Source organism: Tamandua tetradactyla, chromosome 2, assembly GCF_023851605.1.
Source record: "Tamandua tetradactyla isolate mTamTet1 chromosome 2, mTamTet1.pri, whole genome shotgun sequence".
NCBI lineage: Eukaryota > Metazoa > Chordata > Mammalia > Pilosa > Myrmecophagidae > Tamandua > Tamandua tetradactyla.
Window position 1 is genome coordinate 135,771,543 of NC_135328.1, and position 12,537 is coordinate 135,784,079.

Below are 12,537 nucleotides of genomic sequence, written 5' to 3' on the forward strand. Positions count from 1 at the left end.
GCCTAGCTTAAATACTACATTTTTAGCCCCTTTTGCATCTAGGTACAGACATCTAAGTTCTGTAGATGAGTTTTTGCAGCAAAAGTTTGTTAGCAAAAGTGTGAGATGTCTTCTTAAAAGGAAGAGGTGTGCTCTTCTTCATTTCTCCTACTCTGTATACAACATGGATGTGATAGCTAGAGCCCTAGCTGCCAACTTAGGCTAAGTCTTCAAGAAGTGGACAGTACCTACTATGAGAGATATACATGGGAAAACAAATTCCAGGTGAGAAAGCCTCCAGGTGGAAGTACTCTAGCCAATGTCTCTCTGCCTAACTGACTCATTGAACAATGATCAGTCATGAAGACAAATTTGATTTGGAGATTATTAAGAACAGGAGATAATGAAGAAAGTTTTTCCTAGGGTCTGAAGAGCGAAGATAAGAAAATGAAGAAGGCATCTTTTGGAGTTTTGAGGAATTCAAGGAGTAAATCTGCAGCATCAATTTCTGATAGTTTATCTTTCGTTTTGTTTTGGCATAGGCATGCTCCAGGAATTGAACCCACGTCTCTGGCACAGCAGGCAAGAATTCTGCCACTGAGCCACCATTGTACCACCCTCTGATAGTTTATTTCAAATGTATATATTTTTCACATATCAGTACTAATCAAAACTGTTGGGAGGTTTGGGTGAAAAAATTCTGGTAGTGAGTGGTGATGCTAAGTAGCACAACATTGTGTATGTACTTAATAGCTCTGAATTATATATTTCAATGTGGTTAAAAGGGGATATTTTTAGGCTATATATATGTCACAACACAGTGAACCTTAATGTAAACAATGGACTATAGTTAATAGCACAATTATAAAAATGTTTTTTCAACAGCTATAACAAACATACCACACCTAATGCAAGGTGGTATTTGGGAACTCTGTTTTATGCATGATTTTTCTATAAACCTACAACTTCTCTAATAAAAAAATAGGAAGTAAAAGCCAGTTAATAAACATAAGGATAATCTCAAATTTCAGACCTATAATATGTGTGTAGAAGGCATTTTCTGCACAGAAAATTATCATTCATGAATTTTGTCTTATTGGTCAATATAGAAAGTTTTATCCCTCTTTGTTCTTTTAGTTTTTAGAAAGATTAATTTAATATATTAAAAATGTTACTTACATATTAAAGTTTTAATTGGTCTCTTTTCTGAAATGTTTACATATGAGTAGGAAAATATTTTAAGCCTGACACAGAGCCCACTTCTCAGCTTTGGACTTAACTATTCACAAATAGCTTACCATGAGAGTGAATAAGTATCAAAGGAATTCTGGCATTGGATTCTTGATATAGTTCCTTCAAACTCATTCCAGTTGTGTGAAGATATGTGTTTCCCATTTTTTCAGTGACAAATTTACACACTGAATTCTTTAAATATTCTGGTCTAAGAATTTTTACCTAAAAAAGAAAACATGGATGATAAAGTAATTTAAAAAAACACCCAGGAAAATATTCCCTATGATAAAATGAAATAAAACTAAGAAGTACTCATTGTTTAACTTTTCAGTCAGACTTTTCTGGTGTTAATTGTTTTGGGGCAGTGTCTGTACATGGCAGGGAAATGGTCACCACTGCTCTCGATCCCCACATTGCCCTTTCTGGATGCCGGGGCCAATTTGTGCCTCTATCTCTTTCAAACTCTGACTGAGATCTTGCTTTGGTTGTAAACATCAGACTGTAGAAAGAGATGTCTCCCCTGGATTCTTCCTGCTCTGCTGTGCATATCTGGAGCAAGGAAGTTCAATGTTGCGTGTGTGTGTGATGGGGATGTTTTAAATGTCCAGGATAACACAATGGGAATAGTACTAGTTCTTCCACTAAAAGTGCCTGAAGGCAAATAGCACAATCTGTTGTGTTTAAGCAAGCTGAGTTCAGATCTGAAAGGAACTCCAGATGCACTAGAGCAATTTTGGAAACAGTATACATGAGTTAAGTAGAGAGAGGGTCAGGAGCTATTGAAAATCACTGCAAAATTTCAGAGGAAAGACTTTTCCTTGAAAACTGTTTTATAGAAATTACCAATGTGCTATTTCTTTACAGAATTATCATGAATTCTGTCCTAAGCATTTTCAGTTTCAGGGACCTATCATTTAAGGCAGAGACAAAACTGTATGTGTCTTTGGGTCTGTACTGAGATACTAGGCTGAAACATATGAAAATTTCATTTTTATAGGTAAAAAATAAAAAAAAACTTGGTAATTTCATGTGTTTAGCATAATACATTAAATCATTTTGTCAAATTCTGCTGTTACTTTTTTAAAACATTTTTTCTTGTATAATATAACATATATACAAAATAAAGATAGAAAAAGCAATAATTTTCAAAGCACACTTCAACAAGTAAATACAGAAGAGATCCCAGAATTAGTCACAGGGTACCATGACATCATAAAGCTTCTGTAGCAATCTTTGGGCAATGTGCCTATTCTGACTTTTTCATGTTGAGAAGCAGTGTCCACACTGAGTGACAGGGGAATATAATTAATTGACAATCCTGACGAAGCTGGTCCCTCTGAGTTTCAGGGTTTATCTGACCTAGGAAACCCCTGGGACTGATATGTTGCAGGAAGGCAAACCTCGTGCATGAAACCTTTATAGAGTCTCAGTTCGAGTTCTAGGTATTCTTAGAGTCAACAGGAGTGATGTTAATTGGGTTTAGCAATTAGTACTATCTAACTGAAGCTTGCATAATAGCAGTTTTCAGAATAGCTTCTTGACTGCATTTGATCTTCTTGGCCACTGATACTTTATTATATTAAACTTCTTTTTCCCATTTTGTTCAGGAAGGCATTGTCAATCCCATGGTGTCAGGGCCAGACTCATCTGCACGTTGTCATGGAGATTTTTACCCCTGGATGTCATATACCACATAGAGGGGAGGGCAACTATCCTCCTTGCAGAGTTGGGCCTAGAGAGAGAGAGGCCATATCTGAGCAACAAAGAGGCTTCCAGGAAGCAACTCTTAGGCCTCATTGTGTGTAGTCTGGTTTCTCCCCATACAGAAATAACTTTCATAAGGGCAAGCCTCAAAATCCAGGGCTTGGCTTATATTCTTGGGAGTCTCCAATGGTTGAGAGGGTACCTGGGACATAATAAACCTCTCTGCCTTTGATCTAATATACTAACTGAAGGTCTAGAGTACATAGACCATCATCTTTTACCCAGCATTCTCCTTTACCTCAGACTCAGTCAGATTGCTTTGTTTTAAATTCTAATTGAGGCCTGGTCTCTTTTTTGGTTACTTAACTATTGTTATATATAGCTATGTTAACTTTCAGGTCTGCAGTGCTCCATTTCTGGAACCTAGGTGTCACAGAGCTACTTAACATTCCAGAGAAATATCAGCTGATGCACATATAGCTCAGTGTCTCAGAATCTAGAAATATATTTACAACTTCAGACCAAATATGGCTACTATAAGGGCCCCCAATCTAGGCTCCCATTTTCTCATAAGTATTTTCTGAGGGAGACCTTAGCATATTTATTCTTTCATTTTTGGCTTATTTTGCACAATACAGTGTCTCCAAGGTTTATTTAGTTCATTGTGTGCCTCTTGATGTCCTTCCTTTTTGTAGCCACACCATATTCAATCATATAAATGCATCACTGTTCGACATTGTGCTTCTCAGTCATTGCATCCTTCAGCTCCCTCTATCTATTGGGGATCATGGATAATGTCTAAAATAAGCAAACCATGTCTTACAGTATCTTTGTTTGGTTGTACAATCAGTGGCACTCTCAATTTTAGACAATTTTCATTGGTCCATAATGATAAAAATACTGTCAAACACAACACCATAAAACATCAAAACTACCCCTTAACACTTGTTCCCCCAACCCAGTTACTTGCCCCTGATAGTGCTTGGTACTGTTTATGACTTCCTGTTAACTACTGGCCATAGTATGCATTTTTAGTTTTCCCCCTTGTTCTAGGTCTGCCAAAGCTGCCAGAATGCAACACACCAGAGATGGATTAGCTTTTAATAAAAGAGGATTTATTTAGTTAAAAATTTATAGTTCTTCAGAAGAAAGGCAGCTAATTTTTATCTGAGGTTCTCTCTTACATGGGAAGGCACACAGTGATATCTGCTGGCCTTCTCTCCTGGCTTCTGAGTTCCAATGGCCTTCCCCACGGTGATTCCTTTCTGCATCTCCAAACATCTGGGCTGAGCTGTGAGTGCTGAGATGAGGTATGCTGAGCTTCTTGGGCTGTGCTGCATTGAGTTCTCTTCTGACCTCTCTCTTTTAAGCCCCCAGCTAATTAAATTAAACATCACTCTTTGTGGAAGGCACTTCCCTTAGCTGACTGCAGAGGTAATCAGCCATAGATGAATTTCACATGCTAATGATTCAAGTCCACAGCAACAGAACCAGGCACCATCACTTGGCCAAGTTGACACCTGACCCAAACTACCATACTCCTATATCCCTCTACTATTAACTTTGTCCACTACTGAACCATTGAAATAGTTCATGTGAGAACTTAGTAATAATTATAGACTTAACCTGTGGGATACATAGCACTGAACATCCCCTTTCAATCATATTTGCCTTCAGTATGACACTGTTACTAATAGACTTGCTAATTAGTTACCATCACTTCTATTCATCCCCTTTCATTTAGATTCAACCTCTTTGGGTAGCTTTTCCTCCATCTCTAGTTTTTGTGTAACTCTAAGTCTGCTATGTAAGTCTGAAATGTTCTATAGTTTAACCTCTTTTGATTACCTTTACAAGAGTCATAAAAGTGAAATCATACAGTGTCTGTCCTTTCATGTCTGATGTATTTCACTTAGCATTATGTCCTCAAGGTTCACCCATGTTGTCATATGCTACAGGACATCGTTTCATCTTACTGCTGCATAATATTCCATTGTATGTATATACCACAGTTTTTAATCCACTGTTCTGTTGATGGGTACTTGGATTGTTTCCATTTTTTTAGCAATTGTGAATAGTGTTCCTATGAACGTTGGTGTGCAATGTGTGCTTTTGTCACTGTCCTCAGCTCTTCTGGGTATATACCAAGTATTGCTATTACTGGGTCATAAGGCAACTCAATATTTAGTTTTCTGAGGAATCAACAAACTGTCTACAACCGTGACTGTACCATTACATATTCCCAACAATAGTAAATAAGGGTTCCTACTTCTCCACATCCTCTTCAGCAATATAGTTGTCTAAAAGCAGCCATTCTTATAGGTGTGAGGTGATAAACTCATTTGTCATCTTAATTGGCATTTCCTTTATAGATAATGAAAATAAGCATTTCTTCATGTGCTTTTTAGCCATTTGTATTTGCTCTTTGGATAAGCGTCTTTTCAAATAATCTACCCATTTTATAACTAGGTTCCTTGTTCTTTTGTTGTTGAGCTGTATAATTTCTTATGTACATAGGATATCAAACCTTTATCCGATATGTGGTTTCCAAATATTTTGTACCATTAATCTTTCTTCATTAATATGGAGACTGCCTCTTCATCACAGAAGCTTTTGATCTTTTTAAGGAGTTCCCATTTGTCTAATTTTCTTTTGCAGCTTGTGCTTTAGGTATAAAGTTTAAGAAGCTATCTCCTATTAACTAGATCTTGAAGATGTTTCCCTGCATTTTCTTCTAGAAGTTTTATGGTATTGGCACTTATATTTAGGTCTTTAATCCATTTTTAATTAATTTTTGTGTAGTATGTAAGATAGGGGTCCTTTTTCATTCTTTTGGCTACTGATATCCAATTTTCACATGCCCATTTATTGAAAAGTCTATTCTGTCCCAGTTCAGTGGATTTGGGAGCCTTATCAAAGATCAATTGTCTATAAATTTGATGGTCTATCTGTGCACTCTGCAAATTCTATTCCATTGGTCAATACCTCTTTGTGCCAGTACCATGCTATTTTGACCACTGTGGCTTTATAGTAAGCTTTAAAGTCAGGAAGTGAAGTTCTCCACTTTACTCTTCTTTTTTATGATATCTGTAGATATTCAGGATCTCTTTCCCTTCCAAATAAATTTGATAACCAGCTTTTCCAAGTCTTCAAAATAAGTTGTTGGATTTTGATTGATATTTCATTGAATCTTTAGATCAGTTTGGGTAGAATTGACCTCTTGTATGCTGTATGGTGGGGGTAACATTTCATTCTTTTTCCATGTGAGTACCCCTTTATTGCAGCACCACTTGTTTGGTTGGTTTTTTGCTGCTTTGTTTGCTTGTTTGTTTGGGAAGTGCCTGGGCCAGGAATCAAACCTGGTTTCCCGCATACCAGGTGAAAGTTCTACCACTGAACTACCTTGCATATCCTTAAAAAATTTTTTTTATTTTAAAAATTTAACAAACAAACATACAAACATTCTTAGCACACAAACATTCCATACATGGTGTACAATCAGTGGTTCACAATATCATCACATAATTGTGCATTCAACACCGTGATCATTTGAACATTTGCATCACTCCAGCAAAAGAAATAAAAAAGGAAAAAACTCACACATACCATACCCCTTACCCCTCCCTCTCATTGGCCACTAATATTTCAATCTACTCAGCTTATTTTAACTTTTGTTCCCCCTATTATTTATTTTTTATCCATATTTTTTACTCATCTGTTCATACCTTAATAAAAGGAGCATCAGACATAAGGTTTTCACAATCACAGTCACATTGTAAAAGCTATATCATTATATGATCATCTTTGAGAAACACGGCTACTGGAACACAGCTCTACAGTTTCAGGTAGTTCTCTCTAGCCACTCCAATACACCATAAACTAAAAAGGGGAGATCTATATAATGCGTAACAATAACCTCCAGGATAACCTCTTGACTCTGTTTGAAATCTCTTAGCCACTGACACTTGATTTTGTCTCATTTCTGTCTTCCCCTTTTTGGCTTTCTCAATCCTTATCATTATGTCCTCAAGGTTCATCCTCATTGTTTTATGCTGGGGAACATCATTTCATCTTACTCTTCATCATATTGCACTGTATGTATATACCACAGTTTTTAATCCACTGTTCTAGGATTATGCTGGGGCCTGGCTCATCCCAGGATTTCTGTCCCACATTGTCAAGGATATTTACACCCCTGGGAGTCATGTCCCACATAGGGGAAGAGGGCAATGAGTTCACTTGCCATGTCAGCTTAGAGAAAGAGAGGTCACATCTGAACAACAAAAGAGGTTCTCTGAGGGTGACTCTTAGGCTTAATTTTAAGTAGGCCTAGCCTATCTTTTGAGATAAGTTTCATAGAGGTGAACCCCAAGATTGAGAGCTCAGCCTATTGATCTGGTTGTCCCCATTGCTTGTGAGAATATCAGAAATTCTCTAAATGGGGAAGCTGAATATTAGAATTGACATCTTAACATCATTCAATCTTCCTATCCATGAGCACGTCATGCCTTTCCATCTCTTTAGGTCATTTTTTATTTCTTTTAGCAATTTTTTTTTGTAAATGTCTGTGTACAAGCCTTTGATATCCCTAGTTAGGGTTATTCCTAGATACCTGATTCTTTTGGTCACAATTTTGACTGGAATGTTTTTCTTAATTATCTCCTCATATAAGTCATTGCTTGTGTGTAGAAACATTGCTGATTTTGTACAATAATCTTGCACCTTGCCACTTTGCTGAATTTGTTAATTAGCTCACATAGCTTTGTTGTAGGTTTCTCAGGCTTTTCTAATTATAAGAGCATGATATCTGCAAATAATGAAAGTTTTACTTCTTCCTTCCCTATTTGGATGCATTTTATTTCTTTCCCCTAATTGCTTCAGCTAGGATTTTTAGTACAATGTTGAATAATAGTGGTGACAATGGGCATCCTTGTCTCATTCCCTATCTTAGGGGGAAGTCTTTCAGTCTTTCACCATTAAGTATGATGCTACCTACAGGTTTTACATATATGCCTTTTATGATATTAAGAAAGTTTCCTTCAATTATTAAATTTTGAAACGTTTTTATCAGGAAAGGATGTTTAATTATGTCAAATGCTTTTTCAGCTTCAATCAATATGATTATGTGATTTTTCCCTTTTGATTTGTTAATGTACTGTATTATGTTGGTGGATTTTATTGTACTGAGCCATTTCTGATATAAACTCCACTTAGTCATGATGCATAATTCTTTTAATGTGTTATTTGATTCAATTTGCTAGTATTTTAAGAGTTTTGGCATCTATGTCCATTAAGGAGATTGGTCTGTGATTTTCCTCTTTGTTGTGCCTTTATCCAGTTATGGTATTAGAGTGATGTTAGCTTCATAAAATGAGTGAGGTAACATTACTCTTTCCTCAATTTTTTTGCAAGAGTTTGAGCAAGATTGGTGTTAGTTCTTTTTGGAATGTTTGATAAAATTCAACTGTGAAATTGTCTAGTCCTGGGCTTTTCTTTGTGAGATTTTTGATAACTCATTGAATCTCTTTACTTGTAATTGGATTGCTGAGCTCTTTTATTTCTTCTGGAGTCAGTACAGGTAATTTGTGTCTTTCTAGGAATTTTTCCATTTCATCTAAGTTATTTTGTTTGATGGCATATAGTTGTTCATAGTATGGTCTTATGATTTATTTTATTTCTTCAGGGTCTCTGGTAATGCACCCCTTCTCATTTCTGATTTTGTTTATATGCATCCTCTCTTTTTTTTTCCTTGAAGTCTTGATAGTGGCCCATCAATTTTATTGATTTTCTCAAAGAACCAACATTTGGTTTTATTCTTTCTATTGTTCTTTTGTTCTCCATTCATTTAACTCTGCTTTAATCTTTGTTATTTCTCTTCTTCTATTTGCTGTGGGGTTACTTTGCTCTTCTTTCTCAAGTTTCCCAGGTGAGCAGTTAAGTCCTCGATTTTTGCTTTTTTTTTAATTTTTTAATGTAGGCATTTAGGGCAATAAACTTTCCTCTCAGCACAGCCTTTGCCACATCCCATAAATTCTGATATGTTGTATTCTCATTTTCATTTGTCTCCAGATAGCTACTGATTTCTCTTGGAATTTCTTCTTTGACCCATTGGTTGTTTAAGAGTGTGTTATTTAATCTCCATATATTTGTGAAAGTTCTCATTCTTTGGTGGTTATTGATATCCAGCTTCATTCCATTGTGATCAGAGAGAGTGCTTTGAATAATTTAAATGTTTTTAAATTTATAAAGACCTGTTTTGTGTCACAGCATATCATCTATCCTGGAGAAGGTTCTATATACACTAGAGAAGAATGTATATCCTGATGTTTTGGGGTGTAATGATCTTTTATACACCTATTAGTTCTAATTCATTCATTTCATTATTTAGGTTCTCTATTTCCTTGTTGATTTTTTGCCTATGTACAGTGGAAAGAGGTGCATTGAAGTTTCCCACTATTACTGTTGAAACATCTACAGCTCCCTTCAGTTTCGCCACTGTTTGCTTCATGTACTTTAGAGCTCCTTAATTAGGAACATAAACATTTATGATTGTTATTTCTTCTTGGTGAATTACCCCTTTTATTAATATGTAGTGTCCTTCTTTATCTCTTATGATGTCTATAAATTTAAAGTTAATTTTATCTGATATTAATATAGTTACTCCTGCTTTCTTTTGGTTACAACTCACATCCTTTCATTTTCAATCTAATTGTGTCCTTGGGTCTAAGACGTGTCTCTTTTAAATAGCATATAGATGGATCATGGTTTTTAATCCATTCTGCCAGTCTGTATGTTTTAATTCATGAGTTTAGTCCATTAACATTCAAAGCAATTACTGTAAAAGCAGTTCTTGACTCTACCATCTTATCTTTTAGTTTTTACTTTTCAGATCTACATATTCTCTTCCTTTTCTCTTTTTATCCTTTAAATTACCTTTTCTTGTGTTCTTCAATTCTGTGCTCTCCTCCAGACCTCTCTCTCCTTTTTTTTTTTTTTTTTTTTTTTTTTTTTTTTAGCACATAGGACTCCCTTTACTCTCTCTTATAGGACAGTTCTCTTGTTGACTAGCTATTTCACTCTTTGTTGGTCCCTGAAGATTTTAATCTCTACTTCAAATTTTGAAGGATAATTTGGCTGGGTCAAGAATTCTTGGCTAAAAGTCTTTCTTGTTCAGGATCTTTAATATATCATACCACTGCTTTCTTGCTTCCATGGTGCCTGTTGAGCAGTCCAAAGTCAGTCTTATGTGTTTTCCCTTGTATGTAGTAGATTGCTTTTCTCATGCTGCATTTAGGACTTTATGTTTCGCTTCAACAGTTGACAGCTTGTCAGTATGTGTCTTGGAGTAGGAGCCTATTCAGATTTATTCTACTTGGAGTTTGTTGGGCCTCTTTGATGTGTGTATTTATGTCTTTTAGAAGGGCTGGGAACTTTTCTCTGATTATATCTTCAGCTAATTTTCCCAGGTCTTAACTCTTCTTTTCTCCATCTGGGTGACCAATGATTCTTATATTTGACTACCTCTTGTCTATTATATCCCTAAGATCCAGTTGCATTTTTCCATCTTTCTTGCTATTTGTTGTTGGGTGTGCTCTATTTTAACTGTTCTTCTAGCTCACTTATTCTGTCTTCTGTTTCTTCAAATCTGCTATTGCTTGTCTCTATTTTATTAATACCAAATTAATATTTCTAATTTGGTCTACTATATCTTTCAATTCTATGAGCTTTGCCATTTTTCTATTTAATGTTTCAAATTCTTTAGTTTTTCTAGTGTCTTCTTGACACCCTTTGTTTTTTTTTAATATCATTGAGTAGTTGTCCCATATTGTGTGTCCTATCTGGAGTTTGGATTTGGTCTTTTGGCTGGACTATTTCTGCTTAGATTTTCATGTGTTTTGTGATTTTCTGTTTTGATTAGTGCATTTGTTTTTCTTAATATGATTATTTTGCAAGTTGGTTTCCTTCACTAGTCTAATGTTTTGTATTTGCTTGGTTTTGTGTTGAAAGTTTTCTTTTGCACTTGGTTTGCTAGCTAGCCCCTGCAAAACCAAGGTTGGGAGCTCATGTATGGAATATAATTCAGTCTGAAGGTCTATTAGAAGATACGCACTTCAATGGTAGAATGGCCATCCACCACATGGGAGACCCAGCTTGAGTCCTCACTCATGCATCCCGTCCGCCCAAAAAGTTGTAATAAAATAAAATAAGACTATAATAAAAATATGAAACAACAACAAAACACACCTCAAATAAGTAAGACCCAGAGTCAGAAGGAGACACCCCAAGATATATTGGCAGTGAAATCAGAATTGTGCCCACCAAAGGGAAAGAAAATTAAAAAAAAATAATCATATGGAAATAAATGAAATTAAATAGAATAATAAAAAATAATATACAAAATAAGAAAAATTAAAATCAATATAAACATAAAATATATACAAAAATAAAAATATATAGTACTAACAAAAACGTATGGAAAAAATACATTTTAAAAAATAAGGGAAGATGAAAGAAGAATATTAGGAAAATAAAATATCTAGGCAGATAGAAAGTTAGCCGGCCTTCATGTACCCCTTCTTCCCAGCAGGTGGCGATCCCGAGGCATCTCCTTCCCTCAAGCTCCCCATCCCTGTGTGGAGCACCCGACCTGCACTTACTGCTTCTTACTAGCAGGTGGCAATCCCCGGGCTCCTCCTCCCTCAGTCCCGCTCCCTGTGAAACGCACGCACAACGGGGGAGTGGGGTGGGGGTGGGACTGCTCCGTGGTCTGCCAGTCCAGCCTTCTGGATAGGGAAGTTGACCAGCACCTGGGGAATCAGCCGACCTGCAGCACCCGAAGCCCGGCGGTCCACTAGACATGGGTCCTGCGGGCTGGCTACTCTTGACATTCAGTGGGTCAATCCTTCCCTGCACCCAGAAGCCTGGCCCCTGTGGCAGATGATTTGGTTGCCTCTGGGCTCGCTGCAGAAGCCACAGACTATGGACCCATATAGAGATGTTTTTCAGCTGGCAGCTGGGGCAAGCTGGGGTAGAAAGATGGTCAGTTCACTCTGATTTCAACTCCTAGCTGCAGCCCACCCCCTATGGGGATCACGGTCAAGTGCCCCACCCCACTTTCCTCATCCCGATCTCCCCACCCCTCGCCTCCCCAAAATACCCTAGAGACTCTGTTTGTTTACTCTCACCCTGGGACCACAGTCCTGGTCATTTTGTCCCAGTCCTCTACTTTGTTCCACAAAATAGGAGTGAACTCAATTCATCCACTGTGCCATCTTCCTAAATCTTTATGGTACTTTTTGAAAGAATTAATCTTAAATTTTTATTTTAATTAAATGCATCCCATTTAAAAAATAAATAAAAATCAGCAGCATACAAAGAACCTGGGGTCTAATAGAGTTCACCCAGCATATTCACTTAATGAAACAATGTTTGAATCAGCCAAGTGAAACACACCATTAGGTGTGGTCCCCTGACACATAACTGCAAAAAGTCTCTGCTCCCAAATGTGGTCATGCTTCTTTGTCACCACCAAGGCTGTTAACTCCTTTATTAATTCATCAGGCAGTGGAGAGAGATGAACAAACTTGTCAATGTGCCTGCCTCATGGGGCTTCATGATATT

At 36.7% G+C, this 12,537-nt stretch overlaps 1 protein-coding gene across 1 annotated transcript in view; it reads right to left on the bottom strand.

The window, feature by feature from the left end:
• DNAH14 (dynein axonemal heavy chain 14) overlaps window positions 1–12,537 on the bottom strand; it is a gene marked incomplete at its 5' end in the record, with an annotated part of 509,245 nt that overhangs the window by 62,089 nt on the left and 434,619 nt on the right. Inside the window, one exon of the mRNA XM_077129892.1 lies at window positions 1,278–1,434. Coding sequence (XP_076986007.1) covers window positions 1,278–1,434 — 157 coding nt within the window. The remainder of the gene's footprint in view (window positions 1–1,277; window positions 1,435–12,537) is intronic.